A 25245-nucleotide genomic window follows, 5' to 3' on the forward strand; every position below is an offset into this window, starting at 1 on the left:
TAACCACTGTACCATCTGGCGGCATTTAGGGAAAATATAGATCTAAAATGAACCGGTAACTCATTGCAACTTAGTTGTGGAATTACTTAGTATGTAAAATTATGATTTGATTTATTATCATTTTATTCGAAGGTATGAGTGAATTTTTACACGTGTGCGGGTTATCCGTACGTGGTGCTTTGATAATTTTTGTATTTGCATATCAATAAAGAGAGTTTGTGGCTAGCTCTAGAGTTTAGGAATTATTGTGTATGAGATTTACGTGTTTTCAGGGAACTCAGAGCGTTATACCGTTTTAAAGAGAGCGTATATTCTTAGAATTTGAAAAGGAATTGCATTTTCATATTTATTGAAAGACAATATTTTTTGATTTTATATCAAGGCACCAGAAAGGATATTATTTCTCTTCAGTCTCGATGAAATTCACTTAAAGAGTTTTACCATTAATATAATATGCTATGTATAGTTTATGAATTCATATTAGACTGTGAGTCTATTTATATTTTTTATGTGAGTCTATTTTAATATATTTTCTCCACCATTTGCTCAGATACTTAACGGAAAGGTTCAAATTATTAAATTTGAAAACGTTTTAAAGTAGTAAACTTTTTTTTTTACGTATCAGATGTATAAAAATTAGAGAAAAGTTGCTTTCGAGCAGAATATGAGTCAGTGATGTCAGGGAAGAACAAACCTTTTATTATATACTGATAGTATATCTTTCAGTATATACTTTTAGTATATATTAGATACAACTATTCCCTAAATTAAATCTGAACTCAGCACCGAGTTGAATTGATTTACCTCTCATGAAATAACTGCAAAACACAGGAATGCAGAAAATATGAGATCTATTTTTCTATTATCTCTCGGCTCGGAGCTCGTCAGTTTATAACCAAATTTATCGACCTCTTCACTAAGTTATATAATAAAATCCTTTTGCCTCTATTAGAACTATAGGTATGAGAAAATTACAGTGCACACAAAATTTCCTGCCTTTTAAAAGAATCAACAGTTGCTTCCATATATTAATATAAAATTCTTTTACATATTCAGATTAATTTTTGCTAGTATTTTATAATTAGCCTTCTTTTAGTCATCGGAATCATCGTAGTAATTTCAGTTACACATTCGTTGATAATTAGTTTAATAATAAATTAATTAATAATTAGTTGATAATTAGTTTAATATTAATAAATATTTCACAAAAATATTCTTTCAGTCTCACGCATATAAATATTTTTATTTAAGGAGATTCCATTTAATAATTTTTAGACTAAGTTTAGACTTGAAAATTATGACGTTCATTAGAGAGAATGCAAAGAAACCTCTCTGTGTACAACACGGATAGATTCAGGTGATTCTGCTCTGTGGAGGTGGTCGTCATGAGAAAGTTCGGTAGCGATAATGCTTTAGATAATAAAATAATAAATAAATTATAAAATAATTTATAATATATAAACATAAAATAATAAATAAATTATAAAATAATTTATAATATATAAACATAAAATAATAAATTAGTTATAAAATAATAAATGCTTTAGTAATAATAAAGCGTTTATTCAAAATATAAAGAGAAGGAAACGAATTTAAAATTAAAATTTAACAAATAGATTTTCAATTTCATCCAATAAGTGTAAAATTCTAGATGATTTCTATTTATACTCCTTTTAGTGTTATTGAAAAGTCACCAGAAAGCATTTTCCAATAAGAACATATTTTGAATGTAAAAGTAATCACAAATATACAAGTTTTCGATGTTGACGTAATTTAATTCTACATACCTTGTCCAAAACATCCTTCATTTCCAGAACAGAAGTCTAGAAATGCTGTCAAGTGGAAAAGAGAAAAATAATATTGACAACAGAAAGTAATGTTTGAAAAATGAATATTTAAGATCGTCAGTATGCAATTTAAACATACAGGAAAAACAAAAATTGCAGCAACTTGTTAGTTCTATGAAATATGAAAGGCTTTATTTTGCAATTTTCAAAACAGCATCTTCTTAATTTTTATTTTATTTAAAAAAAACATTTGCATTGTAGAATAAAAGTAAATATTGTTATAGGCGCTTTTTAATACACATTTCGTTTGAAAAACAATATGTTATTTACTTTATTGCGTGGAATGCACTTGCGTGAAATTTGCCAATTTTTTACATTTCATACTACGCAATTAGGTGCTGAATTCTTAAAATACTTAAAGAAGACTAAAAAGGACTAAACACTGAATTATAAAGCAGAGCATAAAATGTAAGAAGACAGAAAGCCAAGAAAAATTAAAAAATAATGTATTAAATTGAGTGGTGTTGAGCACAGTGACTAAAACATTAGCGATACAGGGAAATTTTAGTTTCTGATGAAGAAAGTATTTAATGTTTTTTAAGCTGTTATTCTTAAGATGTACTAAGAAATATAAATCAACCTCAATAAATAACTATTTTAAATAATAGATCAATGTTACTCAAACGCAAATGACTGTTTTAAATAATAATATTTAAATTTAATAGAAATGAATTTTAAGAATTTTATATATATTTACATATATTAACTTTCATGTCAGACGCAGTTCTCAGTTTTATCCTTGAACAAGCTCCTTAAACATAATAATAATTATATCTAGGAGTTTAAAAATGTAACGTATAAATCTAATAATTGGATAAAGAAAGCCAAGAAATTTTGCTCTTTTTTAAAACTTGAGAAAAATATTTTTTTTTTTTTTTAATCCATAAATTTTTAAGTCAAGCCGTGTAAATAGCTAGACGCATTATATGTTAAAATTCTAAGAGAAACCAGCTTGTATTTGCTCTGAGGAGAACTGCAACTGGTTAATTCAAAATAATGTAATCGAAAATATACTCATGTCGTGATTAGAAACCAAAAATTTAACACAGAATTATTATTAAATAGAGAAGTTTTTAAGATTTTGTGATCATTTAATTAATATAGTTTCAAAAGTACAAAACTTCTATTAATTTAAAAGTGATAAAAAAACTGATGTGGACACCTCATAACTTCTTTGTACAGTCTATTAAATTATATGCATTTTACTTATGAAACTTATATCTTCAAATTATTTTAACATAATTTACCTAGTTCTTAAGGCAACTTGAAGATGATATCAAAATTTATAAATTTTGAAATTTAATATGGCAGTTAAATTTTTTTCGTACGTGAGTCAAACTTCTTATAAATTTATTTTTGCATCATCCAGTATAAAACTTTCTGAAATATAATAATAGGAAACGGAAGATCGCATTAGAAGATAGATCGTCAAAATTTGTCGAAAAATATTTTTTTTTTTTTTTAGTTTCGTCGTGCCAAACGATCAATATTTTCTTCCTTTAAAACACTTCTATAATTGGAATTATGTGACTGCGATCAACGATTGCGAAAATAAAGGCCAGTTAAGCGTGTAGGTATATATATATATAGCGTGTATATATATATAAACGTTTGGTTCTGCCAACTGCGATTAAAAAGGGAAGTCCTAATATAAAATGTCAACGTTTTACGGCTAATCGTTTCTGAGTTATGCGAAACTAATTCATACATACATGCATGCCCATGCACGTTCGTAAGTACAGATATCACAAAAAAGTCTCTTTTGATTTGATTTTAAAGCCATTTTACAACCAGTTTTGGGAAAAATATTCCTTTTTTCTGTCCGTATGTACAGACGTCATGCAAAACAATCGTCTAACTGGATTCTAGAACGATCAAAACTGATATTCCTTTTGAAATATGGTACCCGAAATGTTTCGTGATAACAATATTTCTTATAAGAAACTTCGTACTTTCCTTCGTATAAGAACGGGCTTACCAGCGGAAGAGCGGTAGAGTCGCTGAACACTGGTAGTTCGATCCGAGGTTCGAATCCCGCAAACGGGCTGGTTTTTCCCATACGTAACGTGTATACGAGCCAGTTTCCCTTAGAAAGTCCTCCACGAAAGCATCCCTCCCCTTAGGCAGATAGATCTCGAGACTTTGCCGCAATTAAGTAACCTAACCTAACCTCGTATAAGAGCGTAATAGCGTTTTTACATGCCAAGTATGTTATATTATTGAATTTCAGATTAAATATCGTATGCTATTGCAAGAGAAATTTATTTGTTTAAATAATTCGTTTCACTACTCAGACAAATTAATCTGTTATACCCTTTGATTATACCTTATTTTAACTGCCTCTTTTAGCATCTTTAAGTTACTGTACTACCACATTTTAGTCTCCACACAAATCTTTACTTAGAAGCACATATTTGGTGAATTTCTTTATATTTTAGCATATATTATATAAATCGTAAGTAATAAAATAAATAGTAAATAATTAAAATTACTTATTGCTGGAAATTAAATTCGCAGATTTAATATATAATTTAGGCTAGAATTTTCCAAGAATATTGAAAAGTCATGCATGCTTAACAAATTTGATTTGTATTTAAAAAAGTATAACTGGAGAAAATCAAAATAAAAGTTTTTTTAATCAAAGTTACAAACATCTGAACCATTACCAATATGTTCGTACGGTTGGAATTGTGATCTTTTCTCTGGGAAATTCGGAGAGGCAGCTTATAGGAAAATGATTAATTTCATTGAATTCTTTGCATTTGTGATGTATAATAACAGTCAGTTTAATAAGATCATAACTATAATTAGTAATTATTAATAGTATGTCAACTATTAAAAGCATTTTAGATCTATTGTATTAGTTAATAATATAATTAAAAGTGTAGTTTAATAAATTTAGTATGTTTAATTTGTATTTATAGATTTACACAGTTATTTACTAGAGTACTTTAATTATTTAAACATGGTTCATTTGTGTGCAAAATGTAATGTTTTTCTGTTGGCATATTTTGGTCTCTAATTTAAGCTATCCTAAAACAGTTGCACCATTTTTTGGTGACAAATTTCAAGTTTCTGTAGTATTTTGAGGATATAACACTACGAAAGCAGATATAAAAACATGAATAAGGATAAGGCTTATACCTATTGGTACTTCGTATATGTAGTATCCGTTAGTTCTACACAGCCACCAGAGGGCATCACCTATGCTTCAGCAGCGAAAGCGAGGTGAAAGAGGAAGATGACATATAGACAGATGTTGATTCCACGCGAAGGTGGAAAACTGTATATGATAGCGAGCGCGAGTAGGCGCCAAGCAGCAACTTAAAAATACTTAAAAGTGATGCAGAAACTATATTTGTATCTAATAAGCGCGAGAAGGCGCAACGACACTTACTTAATTCAAATCTGTAACTTTTCTTTTATTAGTCATTAAATGTTTTGTGGTGTGGGAGACGTGTGGAAGTGTTATTTAATTACGGATATTATCTTCAACTCCCCACCCACAGATCTGCAGATTTGATATAATTAGATAAAGATGAATAATGAATACACGGTGAGCAATAACTCAAAACTTTTAACTCGAAATAATTCATTTATAATAAATAATGCTTCAATATGGTTATTTAAATACGCTAGTCCCATTCAGGCATGCATCCGAGACTTACACAAGAATGATTGAGGAAACATAATAAGTAAAGCAGTTACTAGCATATGAAAATGTTTTATTTCGTTTAGTTTCAATTACAGTTATTTATTATACTCTTTAATGCGAACGTGTTTGCATACACTCCTTAACTTTTTTAACAGAATTTAATTCTCTTAATTTCTTATTAATTCTGCTAAAGTGAAATCGTTGAACGTAAGCCAGTTATTTTTCTTTCGCAACGAATTAATAAAGAGGAAACAAAAAATAAGTATAATTTCTTGCACTAATAAATATTCACCTACAGCGTTTAATGTATTTGCATCTCATTTGCTGAAATGATAATGAACGTGATAACTGACGGATTCTGTAGAAATTTGACACTTTCCACTGAGAAAAAGCCCTTCCTCTAGCGAGGTAGTTTGATAATTCTGTATCATTTTGTCACTTTTAGATAACAGGGATGGTTGTATATTGCGAATGTAAATCCTTATATATATATCGGTCATTGTTAAACAGAATGTTTCAAAAATGTTCACTGCCGTCACTGATCTTCACTTCAAAAATGTTTCCGGCATGCTGTATCTAGATCTAAACTTTCAGCTGAAAACTTTTTAATAATTGTTAGAAATTATATTTATTTTTACTTTCAAGATCATTGGAAATGTAGATGCAAAAGTAGCTGTTAAAACTAGTTGTAAAATTAATTGGTAAAACTAATTGCTAAACTGTTAAAATATTTAATGTCCAATAACTTTAAATAAATTATTTTAGTTAAGTAGAGATAGCTATTTTCAGTGGCAGGTACTGAAAAATAGCTACAGCTTATTTATTTAAAATAAGGATTACAGCATCTACTTTACTGTAATCCTTATTTAAATAAATGAATAGAATTTTAAATATTTTTACAGGGAGTTACCATATTTCAACAGTAACATATTACAAAAACGAAAATAAGCATTATTGTTTAATTGAAGAATTCTAGTGTTTTATATAAATTTAAAATATGTTGATTAATGTGTGAATAACTCTATATAATAAACAAAAATAAATTCTAACTCTTTTATGAAATATGTTTTTTTTAAATTATATGATGTTAATATTTCATATTAAAGCGGGAAAAATAAATTTTACAAATTTTTATATAAATTTTAGATTTATCAGAAACATTCATCAACTTAATATACTATATGAAATTTATACGATAGTCATTAGAGACAAGATAAAAATATTAAAAAGAGGGTTTTTTTTTCCTTTTTTATAACCCATAACTAGATCCCAGGACTGGAAATGTCCATAGCACAATATAATAGTTTTTGACTTTTTGTGCATTAGTTGATTCCAGGACTGCTAATTGAGCTAATTGTCGACGCAGGAAAATTTGTTTGTATTCTGTGCCTTTTATACAGGAATTTAGACTTAAAACGGGATTGACAACTTCCAGATATCTTCGTTAACATGGGATGGGAATCAATGATATAGATATCTCATTAGGAAAGGCTCCGTGATCGCTTCGAAGTGCATTTGCGTAATGTCATTAAAGTAAAGCCGCAAGTCAATAGAAAAGCGCTTTCATAGATTGTAGACCATCACTGTTATTTACGTTGTTATACAAAATCACTTAGACTCACTTAATATTTTAGCTCCGCGTCAAACAGGAAGATAAAGATTTCGAAGAGTAATTTTCTGCCTTTTTGATAATCTGACATAAAATTTTAAAAACGGGAAATCAGAAAGCTATTCAGAGTTAAAAGTATGTACATGAACACCATAAATCATTCAGAATGAAATTAAAATACTCCAGCGTTATAAAGTAACTTTTTTTTTAACTGACAGCATTATTTTGTCATAAAAATTGCCAAGTATATCCCTTTTGGTTCGCCATACTTCGTGAAAATTTAAATTATTTACTTTTCCGTATCTTGTTACAAGACACAGTACAGAATTAAAATTATTTAGTTGGCAGTAATCCGCCTCTGACAGTTAGAATTTTTACAAGCCATAGTAATAAAATAAAATATAATAAGTTTTGGTAGTGAGAAATGAAACAAAATTCATAGAGGTGAGCAGAGTGTAAATTAAACGTTATCTGCAACATGCAATATCAAAAGGTTCGCTTATAAAGTACTTTTTATCTTAAGTGCTTAAAACAATAGTAAATGCTTTTCAGTTGTATAGGTGGTTTATGCATGTATCAGAATGAACATTCAAAATTCCAATATTTAAAACAGAATTATAATGGGAAATTTAAATAAAATTTTGGAATTTAGTAATGAAAAATAACGGAAATTTTATTGAATATCAGAATCTTTTTGACAGTTTTATTTTCTGAAAGTAAAAGATTGTATGTGTACAAGATAAAAGAATATTTTTGTTACTAAACCATTTTTTTGCGAAGCACAGCTATCAAAATCTTTATCACGAAAACGTTTTTGTTTATTTATTTATTTTCTAAATTACAATTCTTTTCAGAACAGATTATATTTAAATAAATTTACTTAAATTAAATTAATGTTACTTATTACAAATATTTCTTCATTTTAATGTGCGAGATTTTGATCATGTATCAACTAGAAATTTCACATATGTTATATAATAAGTTAAATATTACTAACGTTATTGCTGAATTTTAGAATTCTGAATAAACTATATTTAGTTAAACGTTATTAATATTCTGAAGTCGAATGATAAAGATATATTTGATATCATCTTCTAATGTGAAAACTAAAGAAGTCTAAATTTAATTTATATAATGATTTTAATTTTTTATTAACTCAAGGGTATGTTTTTAAGCTCAACCGTTGAAGCTTAAAAACATACCCTTTTAAATTTCAATTTTATCGGAAATACTTTTCATATCATGTTAAATATAATTTTCTTTAATACAGAATTTTAATGCTGATGCAAATTTCATTAAAAAAATTATTATTATTTCACGTAATATTTTCCTTTATTTCAAATATACGGATAGAAATAATTTCATTTCTATTAAAACAAAATCCGGAACTACAGTCTGAAGATTTTATGTTTTAATATCACTTCTTCATAATTAGTTTATACTATTTGAATTTCAGAATAACAAAAATTCTCCAGTGCTATTTTGTAGTTCAAATAATGTAATAAATAGAAGAATACATTTCCTCAGTTTTTTTCCGAAGTTCTAGCAGAATTTTATGTATTTATAAATAGTTGCATGAATTTTAAAAATACTTGCATTACTTACTTAGCATGCATTACTTACTTAGCATGAAATTTTAAAAATTACATTTTTAGATTTCGAAGACACTATTAGCAATTAGAGAATATAATTACCGCTGTTGAAATTTATTTGTATAGGGTGTCTGAAGGAGTGTGACAATGTTACATGGGGTATTCTTCAGACTAGAAGAAACAAAATGTCACTGGAATGGTTTTGATATACCATTTTTTTCAGGAGATACGCGATTTCAAAATTCTTTGTAGGGTTTTCCTTATTTTGCATAAGAAATTTATTTTCAGTTTTCCTTTTCTAAACTTCTCAACTTCCCCTCACATTCTCTTGCCAGGATGTAAATTTAAAGTTAAGTAAAGTACTATTTAAACGTGTGATTACATCAGTTTATTCAGAGCGTGTTTCGCTAGCCAAACACACATTTCGTTGTTATTTCGCGGTCACACTAATAAGCCTCTTGGACTTATCAGTTTAGTATCACGCCGGTTAGAGTTTTGTGAGTCCCCCTCTTAGGCGTAAATTGAAGTGTGAACTTCCTCTATTTATTTTCAGATTTGACTTGTATTCTAGTCTACGTTTAGTTAACACCGCAAGTGAACGGTGTTTTTGTAACTCACGAAGTTCGTGCCTTTCTGTTAAATTAGTTTGAATTAATAAATGATTATTTTCCGCCCTTTTTTGTGCTGGTAATTTATTTACGCTTGTGCGAGAATTCGCCAGGTTCATTGTAGAATCTAATTTAGTTTATGTGGAATAACATAGATAGGTCTTACACCTTTCCTGTTGATTTCGGGTAACTTATTCTCTGTGATATTCTGTTTGTCTTCTGACGATTTGAAACTCAGACATTTCATTTTGTGGCGCCATGGGAAGTCAATATGTTCCCCGGTAATCTTAAGGACTCTGAAGTAGATCTCAATACGTTCATTTTGTAGCTTTCGACAGCATTCAGCAGAAGCCTTATTTCGCGACATCAGGTACCTTTGAATGTGTTACACCTTTCAACAAATAAACAACGAACCAACACTACTTGTATTAATGTCAATGGTCTATAATTTTTGCGCTTACTGTAAGATCGAACATGAGACACATTACAGACCTATGACTATATCAAGGTGTACCTTCTTATGCCTGACAGGAAGTGATATAATGGACTTACATATATCGCATTTCTCGTGAATAAAGCCAGTTCTTAATTAATTGCAGTGGCATTTTTTTATGCTTACGAATATACCACGTATTAATGTCAATAACTTAAGCTTCCGAACTTAATAACCTAAGCTCACGAATATACCACGTATTAATGTCGTACTTCTTTGTGCAATCCTATAAACTTAAATACAAATACGAATGCATACTCCTAAACTTAGTGGAAGATCTTGGATGTAACTGTGCAGTTATTGGTATTTTTGATGATAGATGCGTGAGAAATCAACTATTATTTTATTACTATGTATTGTTCCTCAGTATGTTTCTATAACATAATGTCGTGGAACCTAGTGAACTAAGTATCGAATTATCGCTGAATTCCAGTAGTTACTACAAAGTCTCGAGAAGGGTTAAAGTGCTCTTTTATTCACTCAAAGAAATAATAACAGATGGCCCCCTTCTCGGGCTTACAGGAATGCCTACACTTGGGCTTTTAAATCAGGGTAAGAAAATAAGAAACTAATCTAATTCTAAACTAAATAGATTTTAGCCGAAGCTAGACACAAATACCTTACGTAATTGGCCCTTAAATTAACCTAGCCGGCGATTATCAACAGGTACGTACATACGGCCGAGCGTAGTAGCTTCAAGAACGAAGTAGCCAGAAGGCAAACACGTACTATGGAAAAGACCTGTAACCTGCATGTTGCTCCGCAGTTGTGATGTTCCTCTTTAAGTCCTCCAGTGCTTGTAGGTTATTTTAGTATACTTATAAGTTATCTCTACACATAAAAATGTGCGGGAGGCAAATCGAGTGAACCGCAGAGGCCGCATGCCTTTTAAAATAATACAATAGCTGATGAGTGGTGCAACAGCTGAATGGTTTCAGTGAATGTGTGACACATGACATCAGCTTGTTGAAGTCTATGCTCATGTTCATCGACTTCCAAGAGCTCAAGAAATTGTGTACTGTTTGCTACATCGCATTATTCTGCATATTATTATGTACTTAGTGTTGCATTATTCATTGAACGGTAGTTTCAGATGTTATTCAACAGAAAATACAACAACATACTGCTCAAAAATAAAAATTCTTACCTTCAGTAAAACAACTGTTCCACTTTGCACTACTAACAGAGCTCTAATGCAGAAGACATATCACACTTAGATAATATATAGAGTGTGTTCTCATTGTTAGCACTTGCGATAGCTATGCCATCTAGCGATAGAGATGCCATCTAGCGATAGAGGATACAATTATTATAATAGTTTTTACTTTGTATAAACCTTGATCTTGTAAGTATTATGCAAATATATCATGAATTTTTCTCATTTTGATATCTGCATATATTCTGTATAAATGCTCTTATAATATCTGGTAAAGCACACGTTTGTATGAATTTCATGTAAATAATTCTGTAATTTTTGAAGTACAATTTTTAAGTTTATGACATTATTTATTTTTATGACATATTTTTTAAGTTCATTTGTAGCAACGAGGGGTTCCAGTGTATTTCCTTAACAATTTAGCTTTGCCCTGTATCTCAAACACAAATATTTACATAATGTCACCTGTTCAGCCTTTCTGGCCCTTGGTCTTGGTTATCCTCCAGAGCCACAAACAGGAGCTTAACTAGAGTAAAAGTCCTGGTTTCCTAACTGGGATGAAGAGATCGGAGAGTTCAATATTTAATAAAATGATCACTTGATTTTCAACAGCTTTTAGATCTGTCTCTGTAAATATTGTAAATTTATTATAAATTTATAATGTAAAATATTATTGTAAGTAACGAAACATTATTTCAAATTCCAGTATCAATATCTTTCTGGGGCACACCTGAACATCAGTACGGGAAAGCTGGAAACGACTTCATGCTTATATGTAATGTTCGCTCAGATCCGTCGCCTATCGTATCATGGTATGTGAATGGGACCCTTGTTCTGGAAGGTAAGTTGTTTTAATGAACTTTATTAAAATTCGTAAAATTGAAATTTGAAATTCTGAACTTTCACGCTTAGCAGACTGATTATTCCTGGATAATCTTGATGGAAGAAAAATTCTGTTTCTTTAAGAATGATTTTTATTAAGTTGTAGAGACATTAGGTATTTTTGAAGCAAAAGTCGTGAAAAATGAGCAATGTCCTCGCCGGGACTCGAACCTCAGACCTCTCGACTTCCCGCCGAGAGTGCTGACTATTACATCACGAAGGCATGATAAGAAGGTGGGAGAAATACCTTATATACTCCACCTTTAAAGGGCGACTGAAAATTAGAGGAACCAATTGCCACATCCCAGTGGTGGAGAATCATCATACATCACTTTTTTCTAGTTCAGGCGCCACTGTAGAGACATTAGGTATTTTTAATACAGGAGATGAGAAAATTAAGCAGTGCTCTCGCCATAACTTGAACCTCGAACCTGTAGAATACGTGTCGAGTGTGCTGGCCATTACACCACGAAGGCATGCTAAGAAGGAGAGAGAAATATCTTATAATGTACTGATTTAATATATAACTGAATTATAAATTGCAGTAAACCTTGTCGAATGCGGGCTTGTGGAACTGGTTTTGCATTCACGCGTTATCTTAAGAGAGCTGGCCAAGTTGGGATAGTCCTCTCTAATGACTGGTTTGAACATTCAGTCGTTAAAAAACATAGGATAGCTTAGAGCTCGAGCTTTAAATATCTTCTAGTTCTCAGTGATGCTTCAGGACACGGTGCTGAAGCCCCCATAACACTGCATCCAAATATACAGGGGTTTATTCTCTCCACCGACCGTCATTTTCTAAATCCATCCAAATGATCAAGGAATCTTAAAAATATAGAAAACCTATTACATCAGGATATTTACATCTCTGCAAATAAAGCATTAGATGAAGGAAAATACGACACACTAATGAAATTTTCAAAGCAATTCAATATAATTCACTGCATGGAAATGATTAAACACGCAAGGGGACTGCTGAATTCATCAACATTGAATGCTTGCTTGCATCATCAGAAGTGGAAGAAATCATCAGAATTAGTCAGTAATTTTAAAGAATTTCCATCCACTTAAAACGAAGCTATGGAAATCGTAGACATTGAAAAAGTAGTACAGGATGGAGAATTTTCAGATATGGAAAAAGGAGAAATAAAAAACGTAATCGAGAATGATGATCATGAAAAAGCAAATCACGAATTGGATGATTTGATGGCCCTAGCAGACTGTAAAATAGCGATTGTTTGTTCTTTTAATTATTCAAAGCACACTAAGGCTACCTGCCTTAGGGAATGCATGCCTTTGTGGAGGAATTCAAGGTAAGCTGGCTTGTATACATTCGAACCCAGGTCGGAATTACCAGTATTCATCGTTTCTACCGTTCGCTCTGGTGGCTGAAAGTAGTGATAGTGAAGAAGATAAAGAGCCTTTAATCTATAATAATCTAAAGGAATTATTAAAAAAAAAGACACTGGAACTCTCTGCCTTTGTAATAGATATTGGTCCAAATGAAGAAAGGAGAGGATATATTATAATTTAAACTAAATAGGTTTAAATTTACTCTGCGTCATATTGTTCAAACAAAGGAAGACAGATGGGAAGAGCGGCAAGAAAGGATTTATAGGTTTTATAGCAGTAAAAAGAAGGAGAAATCGGTCAAATGGCGCGAACTCTGTATTTTTAGTAACGGTTACATAACCTGCCAGAATGTTATCGAAAGCACTGGTCTAGGGAGAAGATCCTGAAATTTCGGAAAGTTAATTAGATGTTGCCTATTCGCTTAGAGCAAAGCCATCGTATTTTGTATATTTTATATCTCCCCCCTCTCAAAATGAGAGGCCGGGAGATGAGAGTGAATTCATTCTTCTCATCGTAGGTAATTAACAATACATAGATATATTTTAAAGGAATATAAAAATTTAATGAAAATATTATGCTATAATACCTTAAGAAAATAATTCAATATAAATCTTTAATAATATGATTCAATAAGACAATAACACCTTGGATTATATGTTTGGCATGTCCTCTCTAACAAATTAGCATGACTAAGTTGCTGATGGTTGGGGGGGTGCTTCAGTACAAAATATCAAAACCCTCCGTTGCCTAATAAAAGGTTACTGGTTTTTGGCATTGTATATTGTATCAAACTGTTTTGTAAAAATACAAAATTAAAATCTAATACAAATAACTTGTGTGATCAAGTTAAATTTTTTAGAATTTTTGAAACTAGAAATGAATTTTACCCTACAATAAGAAGAAAGAAAAAATTTTGTTATAGAATTATGTAAGACTTTCAAGATATGGATTGCCAAATATTATGATTATGGTATTCAAGGAAAGATTTTAAAGAACTATGAACTCTTTCATGTATTCTTTGAAAATTTAGGATTTTCCTTTCAATGTTTTCACAGAAAAATGAACTTGAAGATTTTGAAATTTAAATTTGAATTTATTGATAAATATGATATTACAAGATTTTTCAGCTTAAAAATTATTTATATCAATATTTATGATTTTTCCACTATTGCATTTCCCTTGTTTCGCTAATTCTGTAATGTTTTTCTCTAAAAAGGCTTTTCTGTCGCCAAGCCTTTTTCTCTTTGAAAGTGGGGGGGGGGGATATGTAAGATAAAAAATATGTGAATCAAAAGTATAATTTAAACTAATGGTTGTAGTGTTCCTCACTTTGTAAATGCTAAATTATTGTTGAACGTGAAGAATCTTAAGGACTGTTAAGCCAATAACCGCTTGAGTTCGTGTGACAAGAAACAACAAGATGAAAGGAGAAATAACCCTTTATTATTCAAATAATATTTAACAGAACTCCGTCTTGGAGTGTACAATAAAAGCCGACACTTGGGCTTGAACTTAAGAGACTAAGAAGTAAACTAAAACTAATTTAAACTAAAGAGATATAGCTATCAAGATTCTAACCGAGTTAGCCCCTTAACTCTAATTGACTGCGAAGCTATCAAGGGCCTGAGTACGGCCGAGCGTAATAACAGCTTTGAGAGACAGTATCCCAAAAGGTGAACGCGCGCTAATCAGAAACTCCGATTCTCTCTAACTCAGCAAGTAGAACTGAGCGGTCAAGTACCGCTTTTTCTCATTATGTATTCAGACCTCATTCTAAAACTACGTTATGAGCGGAAGTAATAAGTTAAGAATTTGACAGGAAAAGATTTTAACTCAAAATTTAACTGTTAATCAAATTAACATAATCTTTAAATGATAAATTCTTTATTTCTCCCTCTCCGTTCTAAAAATCGTAATAACTATTCTGGATTGCGTCATCTCTAGATCATTCGACTTTGCTTAACCTGTGTAGCGCTGATGACGTAATAATTGGGAACTGAAACTTTAAACTCAAACCAAAACTTTTCTCTTTGTGTGCTTCCATCTTCCATAACTACGCACTTAGCTTCTCTCTCTGCTCTGCTTGGACGTACTTTCGTTGTCTTGCTTGTTATCGCAATAATATTAATAATGTAACTGTTCTTGAACAGGTACGACTAGAGTGCCAAGCGAACTGTTGCCACTAAAGTCAGTTGTAAATAAAAATGGAATTAAAACTGCCTCGACTGCCAAATTTCTTAGATATTACCAAGTCAACATATTAGCATACGCCGCAATTAGATTTCTTCCTTTTCAATATGGATCTACGTACGCATCAAAACTGCTCCGTCTTTTCCTTGCTTTTATTATGTCTCACACACACACACACACACACACATATATATATATATATATATATATATAATTGTAAATATTTATCGGATTTCTTAATATGTAATATGCCTGCGGTAGTAAATAATATTTTAAAACTTTTCTGGAAGAAAAGATAATTTTTTCTCTAGTCAGGATAGGACAGGATGAACTATGGTAACGAGGTTATGTATTTTTGGACTCAGTTGTCACATCTCCTGGGAATTATTCCAAGGCTGAGATGTTGATGCAAGGTTATGAAAGACACATTTAAGCGTTTGTGAATTATTACTGATTCTCGTCTTTTAATTTACGAACAAATGTTGTTTTTCCGTTTAAATGTTTAATTGTTAAACTTTAAAAAAAGTCATCAAGAAAAATTTATCAAAAACGTCATTATGTGCTTACAGCTTTAAAAGCAGGATAATTCCATTAGGTGTATTAAATTCAGCTTCACATATGCTCATTAGGAGAAGACATTTCGTAGGATAAACAAACGGTTTTTAATATACCTATTTAATATATATGTATGTATGTTAAAAATATATATAAATATGTTTTATTTTTCCAGATTTAAGAAGGAATTTTGTTCCATTCATGGTTAATGTATATCTTGTGAGCCCTAGTTATATAATTTATCAATTCTGCAAGTATCACTATGTGTTTTATTTATTTCATTATATTTTTCTCTAAACTATCAATTGTAAATATGGAGTTTGACTGGGGTTTGATGCCAGGCGTGCGAGTTGTCTGCATGGTTAGTTTTCTCCATATGTAGCTTGAATAGGAGTAAGTTTTCCTTAGTATATCCTCCGCGGAGATGCATTTTCCCTTAAGCACTTACGTGCGTTTTCCTCCTCAAATAAATAAATCTAGCCTCTAAACTATCCCAAAAAGGCATTAGACAAAAAACATAAAACCCTGATTAATATATTTATTACAAAAGTCCAAAAACTGCTAACATGCCTTTAACAGGACTGGAATACCATGCATTCTTTGCCAAATTTACCCAAGTTTCTTCATACTCGATTAGCGATAGCACTTTCTTTTTTTTTCATGACATTATCTTCTCATCTGAATTTAGGTACGTTAACTAAAAGGCCATAGCAAAATATGTGTCATGTTTCTTTCTAGCAAGTTTTCATATGTTATGCTGAATACTTAGAATCATTCTGTTGTTTGTTGCTATAGATGTTTCAGTGGCATGCTCTTTCCTGTCTGTGGCGTTATTTTGTTCTCTGGCATTTCCACATACATCTCTTTGATCATGATACTACCTATATTAAGTATTTGGTCCTCGTCATAGGACGATAAACAACCCCACAATACAGGACTCATACTTTCCCTTTAATTGTCTTATATTATATACTATTACATGTATGGCTTGCGATTGGCTAAAAAACGACTTTTATGCATTGGAAACAGATTAATTTTTGTTTTCTCGACCCATAGTACTTGTATATACTTTGTCACCTGCATTGTAGTATTATATGGGAAAAATTTTCAGTATTTATTATTTTTAAAAACGAAGTCTTGGACTTAAAAATACACATTTTCGTTTACCAGTGTGCATCAAACTCTGTTGTTTCTTATATATATAAAGAATAGTGTCACCTTTAATTTCTTTGGAGAGTAACATTCATTTCTTGTTTAATTCCCGGCGAAGTATTCTTTCTTATTTCAAGAGGTATGCTCTCACGTTCAGGCAGATTTTGCATGCATTTCTGTAAAAATATTGTGTTGACAGTGTTCAACCGCTTTGAAAATTTTTCTGATTGATAATCCATTGCTGTCCATGGTTAAAGTAAATTTTAACTCCACGCTGTTCAGGGCTTTTGTGTGCCCTTAATTGTATATATAAGAAGAATGACACATCTAAATTTTTTCTCAAAGAGTTATGTCCTACATATCATGGAAATTATTGCATATTACATGATAATTCTAAATTTATCAATTTTTTAATACTGCAATATTTGCTGTTAAGATTTAAACAAAAGTATTGCAGTATATATTCTCAGCTTTATACTCAGCTTTATATAAATTATGAACAAAATGAAAGGGGGGACAAAAAAGCATACTGCAATACTTTTGTTTAAATCTTAACAGCAAATATTGCAGTATGCTTTTTTGTCCCCCCTTTCATTTTGTTCATAATTTATATAAAGCTGAGCTCTTAAGAATAATCTAAATATTTGGAACACACCAGTTTCTTTTAAATGTACTTAAAGGTAGAATGAGAGTATTTTTTTCAACTGTATTACGAGGACATATTCTTAACTACCTGTTTTATATTAGAGATTGAATATATTTACAGAAGTCTGCATGATATGATTGAGCTACCTTCAATACATCCTCCTGATTTCTAATTTATTTCTAGAAACTAAGAGCTAATATTTAAGAGCAGTTCTAGGTTTTTTGTAAAACTTGACAGCTAATATTTGAGATTAAATAATAAAATTGAGTGCTTCTTTGTTAAAGCAGCCATTGCACTTAGGTGGCGAATTCAATCATGTGGTGCTGGTGTGAAAAAAACCATTTACACATGAATGTTATTACAGATTTACTTACAATATTTCTTCGGGATATTGTAAGTAAATCTGTAAGACTATTATAAGGCAGTTATAATAGTCATTTATTAACACATGCCGCCCAACCGGGATAGTGGTTAGTGACCCCTGCTGCCGTACCGGAGAGCCCAGGTTTGAATCCCGGAGAAGGCATGGATGTTTGCAAATATATAGTGTCTGTGCGGCCCGGGGTATTGTAAATATGCGGCGAGCCGAAAGTCTTCTCGAACGGTTTTTGGCAGGGGAAGAGGCGTGGGAGACCCTCGAACCCGTCCCCTGGGTGCTTTAGATCGAAATTGGGGGCAAAACTGAGCAAATTCGCACTATCACCTGTTTGGTGCTCAAGAACGACAGGCGCAATTTTGCATTCCTTGCCACAATGAATTGCGTTGACTTGTTCTGATGTTGCTGTCAGACAAGTGAGATAAGTAACAACAACAACATTAATAAAAGGTAATGAATAAACACTGCTATGAATATTGATACAATATGAAACTTCTATATGAAATGAGTGTAATGGTACAGAAAGAATATGTACTGTGAAAGGTGCAGCTATAGAAATGCAAAAAAGTATGCAGAAATATTTTATTGCAACTGGATATATTGTAAGGATCTTAAGTTTTACTAACGTTTATTTTATTTTAAATCTTTACTATCACTCCTTATTTTCTACTTCCGGCCAGAATTAAAAGCTTTAACTTATTTATGCAAATTTGTCTTGCGAACGCCAAGTACTTAAGTTGTGGCTTTTTGCCAAGCAAGAGAGAGGAAAGAGTGATTAGGAGCAGGCCGCTTGCCATAGCAGTTTTACTCGGTTGCTGGTTGCCTTCAAGGCCAGAGGTTTAATCCTCTTGATAATTTTAAACGTATCGTAGTGTTAACAGTTCTCTGTTCTACATACGGCCTTTCTGTTAATATACGGCCAATCTTCAACTAGACACTTGTTTATTAATCCAAAGTTAGTTTAGTTAGTTTAGTTAATATTTTTATATTCTTACGTTCAGACCACAAGTGGTTGGTCTCTGTATTCCGAAGTCCGGAAATCATTGTAAAGAGAGAAAAATAAAGGGTTTCGTATACCCTTCCTGTGTATCTTGTCTACTTCCCACATTTATTGAACATAGCTTTAGTAAGCTCCCTGTTCCGAGTCAGCTCATTTAATGTTCCCAAAGCAAGTAAGGAGGAACACTGAACCTGATAATATTAATTAAAAAAACATAAGATACAATAAACTGCATGCTGTGCTCTTACAGATTTAACATATTCTTAGAGATGATTTGGCAAATTCTAGAATAACATCGTTTTAACTCCTAAAATTCATGGCTAATCTTTATTGCATGTATCCTAGCAGTATAATTTATGAATTATGTAAGTAGCATCACTGTTCTCCTACAGTCTGCATAAAATCATAAAACTATAGCAGTTTTTGTAAACATTAGGGAAACCATACTTGACCATTTCGGCCAAAGAAAAAGCACACAGAGCAAATTAATTCATATGACTGCAGTTATAATTAAAAGGTCATAACGCTAGTCAAATATTCATTTAAAAGTTGTTGTTAGTATAAAATAGATTTGGTCATTATCAAGTCCCTTCCTAATGAAATCAAAGATATGGGTTCATATTATTCTTAACGTAATGTAACAACAGTTTTCAAAATACAGTTGTTTAAAATGCCGCTGTTGAATATCAGTTATACTGTAAGACTCCTTTATGTTGATTAACCAGTTTTTTTATGTTTTGGAACTTTACTCTCACTTCTTCCTTCCGTTTTTCCATCAGAATTCAAATTTAATTCACATGTATATAATATGAGGTTTTTTTTTTAAGACAAAGCGTGTTCTGTCTCTTGCCTTACTGTGTTGCTAGATAAGGTAAGATTTGTTATTTTCGGCCTTGCATTATAATTACCGATTGTGAATATCCATGCCGGTTAAGTTTTGAATCAACTTGGTGTTAAATTAAGTTGTGTAGCTTTCGGCTACTAGTTTGTTTGAATTTAAAGTTTACATTTGACTAACTGTATTTAAGTTATTCTGCCACAAATGAATGGCTGATTTGTAAGCATAATTGCCTTTTCTATTCTTATTTAGTTTTAAATATTGTTTATTTATGAGTTCTTATTTGGTTTCCTATTTAGTTTTAAATAAAAGGTTTGTTACATCCTTTTCAAGTTTTAGTTGTTACTTTAGACTTAAGTTCGCTTAATTTTTAGAAAGAGTCTGGACACTTTGGATGATTGCAAAATGCATCAGAAGTTTACTTTTATTTTAAAGCAATGATTTGTATTCTGTTCAATTACTCTCCTTTTCAAGTAACATATGTATCAGATTTACAGATTTTCCTAATGTTTACAAAAACTGCAATAGTTTTATGATTTTATGCAGACTTTACGAGAACAGTGATATTACTTACAGAATTCATAAATGATATCGCTAGGATACACGCAATAAACATTAGCCATGAATTTTGGGAATTAAAATGATGTTATTCCTGAATTTCCCACAGTCTAAAAGATATTTTTGCGCTTTTGGCCATAATATTATGTGTACTTTAATGCTCAGATATTATTAGTAAATTTAAGTACCATTTAAAATTAGAAACTGAGGCAAAAAATAATTTTTATCATTTAATTTATATGTATTATGCTTTTCTCCTCTAAGAAAGAAAATATTTATCATATCATTGAAAGAACTAGGGACAATATTATACGAAATCCGAAAGTATGATATCTAAAAGATCTTTCCTCAAACAGCAAAACATAAGGAGCAGAACTTCCTGAATTCTTTGTAAATTCTATTACTGAAGACGCAAAAGTATCAAGGTCCCTGATAAAAATATGACAATGAGTATTTCTGGATTTGTAAACATCTTGATGATTTGGTTATTTATATATATATTTAATAGTTTACTTAATATTATTTTAAGGCATCAATATTTGCATGTTACACGAAAATTTAAAAGTGCTAATTATGTGTTGCTAAATTATGATAATTAATTTGAGGTAAAAAAAATACTTTCCAAATAATTGCATCGGAGTTTTGGAATTGTAGGCAAACCTGGAAAAAATGAAAAGCATTGGAAAAGTAAACTTTTAAATTTCAGTCTGTTAGAATTAGATGAAAGCATGCTAAATGAAAATTTTATGAAAAACCGTTCTTCGCAAACTTCGGAAATTAAATGTACTCATGACTTTAAAAAGTTACCTATTGAAAAAGAAAATACTAGAAAATGCTAATACTTCTAAGAAAAAGGGAATAATTGCTTCTGACAACAATACTAAAGATCTATTGCGTTGGTTTGATGGCTTAGCACCATAGAGTTTCATAGAGTTTGAAATTTTTCATTCACATTTCCAATAAATTACAGCGACTTCTACGAAAATAGTTTCTATACAAATTCAGTAAATGTAACTGGAGAAGAAACGTTGAGAATTACATAAACCGATACCAGGGAGAGAGAGACTCTTTGAAGATAAGGAAAAAATATGATACTCATGAGAAAAATAGAAAATGTAAGAAGGTAAAGAAGGAAAAAAAAGAGAGAGGAAGAGTGGTAGTTATAGTAATACTATGTAAGGAAGTAAGGAAAAGAAAAGAGCGAGAAGTAGGAAGCAAAGTAAAGGACACTGATGATAAAAGATCTATATCAGTATGTTTATCTCGAAATGATCAGTCAAATGATTAATAAAACAATAAATGCGTAATATTGACAAACACTCCTGTTAGAAAGCTCTGCAGCTGAATGACGGACACGCAAGAGTGTGAGCGAAGTATTCAAATATTTTGAAGCCTAGGTTCAAAATATTTGAATACTTCGCTTCGATGGATGTTTGTAAACGTAAAGTCACTGATTCTTCTCTTTACACATAGAAATAAAAGTTATTGTTTAATTTAAATTTACATTTATTAAAGTAATTAATTAGAAAAAAATCCATGAAGTTGTCGTACCATTAAATGCTCAAACAAAAGTTTTATTATTGTAATTATTTTAAATTGTTCTCTTTGAATGTAAACATGAAGTATTTATAAGTAAAGTAATGAAGTATTTATAAGTAAAGTAATTAGTTATTTAAACAGTAAATTAATTATTGGTAAACAGATACCATTCAAACGGACAATTTCAGCGCTTAAGCAGCTTTTAGCTATTATTATACTGAGCTCTTATAGATGAAAATAAGTAAGGAAATGTCTATGACTTTCGGCAGTCCAGAGCCCATGGACAAAGTCTGGGATCGCAGAAGATCTTAACGGAATAATGTGGTACTCGAACATTTTTCTTTTTGTTGCATTAGTTAGTTCTTTGCTTGAGCTTTTGAGTTAGTAACTGGTATTGGAACGTTTGCTGGAATTTTCAGTCTTTCACACTGAAATTCAACCTCTACATGTAACCAGGACGTTCCAGATTTCTTGGTCAATTTGCCATGAGAAACGCCTGCGCGTCGTATAAATCGAATATTAGCTAGGAAAGCTCCGTGACATACATCGATGGCCATCGGACAAAGTTAAGCCAGTTCACAAAGAAAGTTAGGCTCTTACCAAAGCGGACGTCGCTTACTTACACAATTGCTTTTAAGCATATTATGAATAAATGACATCACACTAGAGAAAACATTGTAGTATAATAACCATGTATAAAGTACCTTTAACAAGAGAAGGCAACTTCATAAAATACACGCAGTAAGTAATACAGTCGTTCCCGTTAATAAATCGTCATGACAACATCTTACACTGCCGCAGCAAATAATATATTGTACATTTCCAACATTACCCAATGAACCTTATAGCATTTAAAAGTCTCAGAGATAATTTTATTTATCTTATTCTCATCATTGGCCGCCTGAACAATATAGTTATTAGCATGACTGACGAACCGAATGGCCCGGTTTCGATGGATGTTTGTAAACGTTTGCGTACAGGGAACACTCAAAGTACACACCCAACCGTGTTGTATCGAGAGGTTGCGGGTAGGGAAAGAGCAGTAGAAGACATTCGAACTGCACTCGTGGATATTCTCCCTCGACATTACATTCGGGTGTAAATTCAGCACAGCTTGGCAATATCTGATGCGCCTATATGGGTACACAGCTGCTGGCTTTGCTCCAGCTTGTACTCTAATTATTGGTGCAAAATAATTGAGGACCACATGTTTATTAAATGCACCTTATAGAGATATAAGAGATATAAACAGTCCATGGGAAAAAATATATATAGACGAAATGCTACATGCTAAACGCACCTTTATGCCCCGAGCATAATAGTGACTGATATATCATTCAGAAAATTATATTAAGGAATTCTTTAAAATTATTTACCCAAATTAAAGAATGATATATATCAATAGCAAAATCGGTATTTGTACTCAATACTATAGCTAATGAATATGAGAATAAAGACATAAAAGTTTTAATTTTTAAAACAATTTTGTTCATGAAATAATAAATTATAACGAGAACATACACATCACTAGCTTTTATTTATATTCTGCTTATTATATTAAAATTATAACTTTTATATTTTTTATTAGAATTAGTGTAAAAATGCATTTAAAATATGCTAATAAGGCTTTGTGCAAAAGTATATATTTAAGGTTTTTATATGTAATATTACTGTCACTATGAATTCTCCGCATTAATTTTATATTTACCTAATAAAATTTTCTTTAATAGATATTTCGGAAGGTTTATGCTGAACATACACTGAAAATTTTATTATTTTTAGAAGATGAGGGGTTTAACATATCCAATTAATTTTTAATAAGCTCCCTGAATATGTAGTTTTCCTTAAATAAATAGGCCTATCTTCTCATCCATAACAGATGTTTTTAAGTAAATTTCATCCTTAATTAATTTTTGTGGAGGGATTTCTTAGATGAAGCATTTTATAGATTTATAATCCGAAATTAAAATCTTTTAAAAGGAAGAAACTATTCTCGTTATGAATACGCTGATTTCATTTTAGCTTTATACATTTTTTTGATATGCATAAATATTTCTTCTTACTTAGTAGCAAATGTAATTAATTTTCGTATACATATTTCTATTTTTTTAAAAAGCTAATGAACATTTATTATTATCTGAAATTAATTATTAGCCAACTATATGAATAATTATGTAAGAAAATAAGAAGGTAAAATACACTCTAACAGAAAATTTTGTTTTAAATAGCAGTTAGAGATGACCTGCTACAAATGGCAAGAGTGTCGCATCAGTAGGAACTGGCGTTCGGACCAGAAGCGTCGTGATTCGTTTTGTGTAAGCAGAGTTGTGCACCCACAGAGATTCATCACCAAATTCAGAATTTGGTGAACATTGCAAAATATTGTGCGCATTACAAATGGGCACATTTCACGAAGAACCACCTTAAAATTAGAAATATTTGAAAATTATAATAGGTCTAAATCTTAAAAATTGTCTTCAGGCTTATAAAAGAAGAACTTACGAAGAGGGTATATTTCCGATAAGAAATCAAAAAAGCAATGCAGGAATGATTGTTGGTAGTTAGGCGGGAATCGGTAATTTTTCGAACAATTCTAGAAATGCTTGCACCACGCCACGATTAAATTTATACCAGAACGAGAGAAGCAGCAGTTTTAGACGCGTGGTATTATCTGGTCGAGTGAAAAGTGGTGCGAAGTTACTGTGCGTGGGGACTGACGGAACACCTATAAATTGTAATACCAGCTACTCGTTACAAGCCTACCGTTCAGGCCTTACGCGTCGGTGGACTATTTTATTCGAAGCTTGTATCTGGATCATAATGGGTCAGGCTAATTTCTTAACGTGTACTCGACTCGGAACATTTAAGGGGGGGGGGCCTTTGCGACTATATGGCCCAGTACACAACTCATACGTGTAGATCTGGTGTGCAAGCGCCACATTGTCTTGTAGACCATTTGGTACTGGCCTGAGTATTATAAGTAGTAGAGCAACTGCCATATTGGGGTCTTTAAAGAGACTAGTGGTCCTCGAAGAATGATTTTTATCTTATTTGTTTCATTCGAATGCTTGTTACTTTACAGTTGGTCCTCGAACTATTTGCATTTATAGTATTAAACATACTTAAGGGTTTTTTTATATTTACTCTTACACTATTGAAGGAAATGTAAGCATCATTATTCTTCGCATTTTGAGGT

At 31.3% G+C, this 25245-nt stretch overlaps 1 protein-coding gene across 1 annotated transcript in view; it reads left to right on the forward strand.

The window, feature by feature from the left end:
- The window catches only part of LOC118200683 (igLON family member 5-like), a 324052-nt gene that overhangs the window by 255016 nt on the left and 43791 nt on the right, over positions 1–25245 (forward strand). Inside the window, exon 4 of the mRNA XM_085826055.1 lies at positions 11667–11801. Within this exon, the coding sequence (XP_085682181.1) occupies positions 11667–11801 (135 nt within the window). The remainder of the gene's footprint in view (positions 1–11666; positions 11802–25245) is intronic.

The sequence above is a fragment of the Stegodyphus dumicola genome, chromosome 10, assembly GCF_044657685.1.
Source record: "Stegodyphus dumicola isolate Sdum_Otavi_A_Nest chromosome 10, ASM4465768v1".
Lineage (NCBI taxonomy): Eukaryota > Metazoa > Arthropoda > Arachnida > Araneae > Eresidae > Stegodyphus > Stegodyphus dumicola.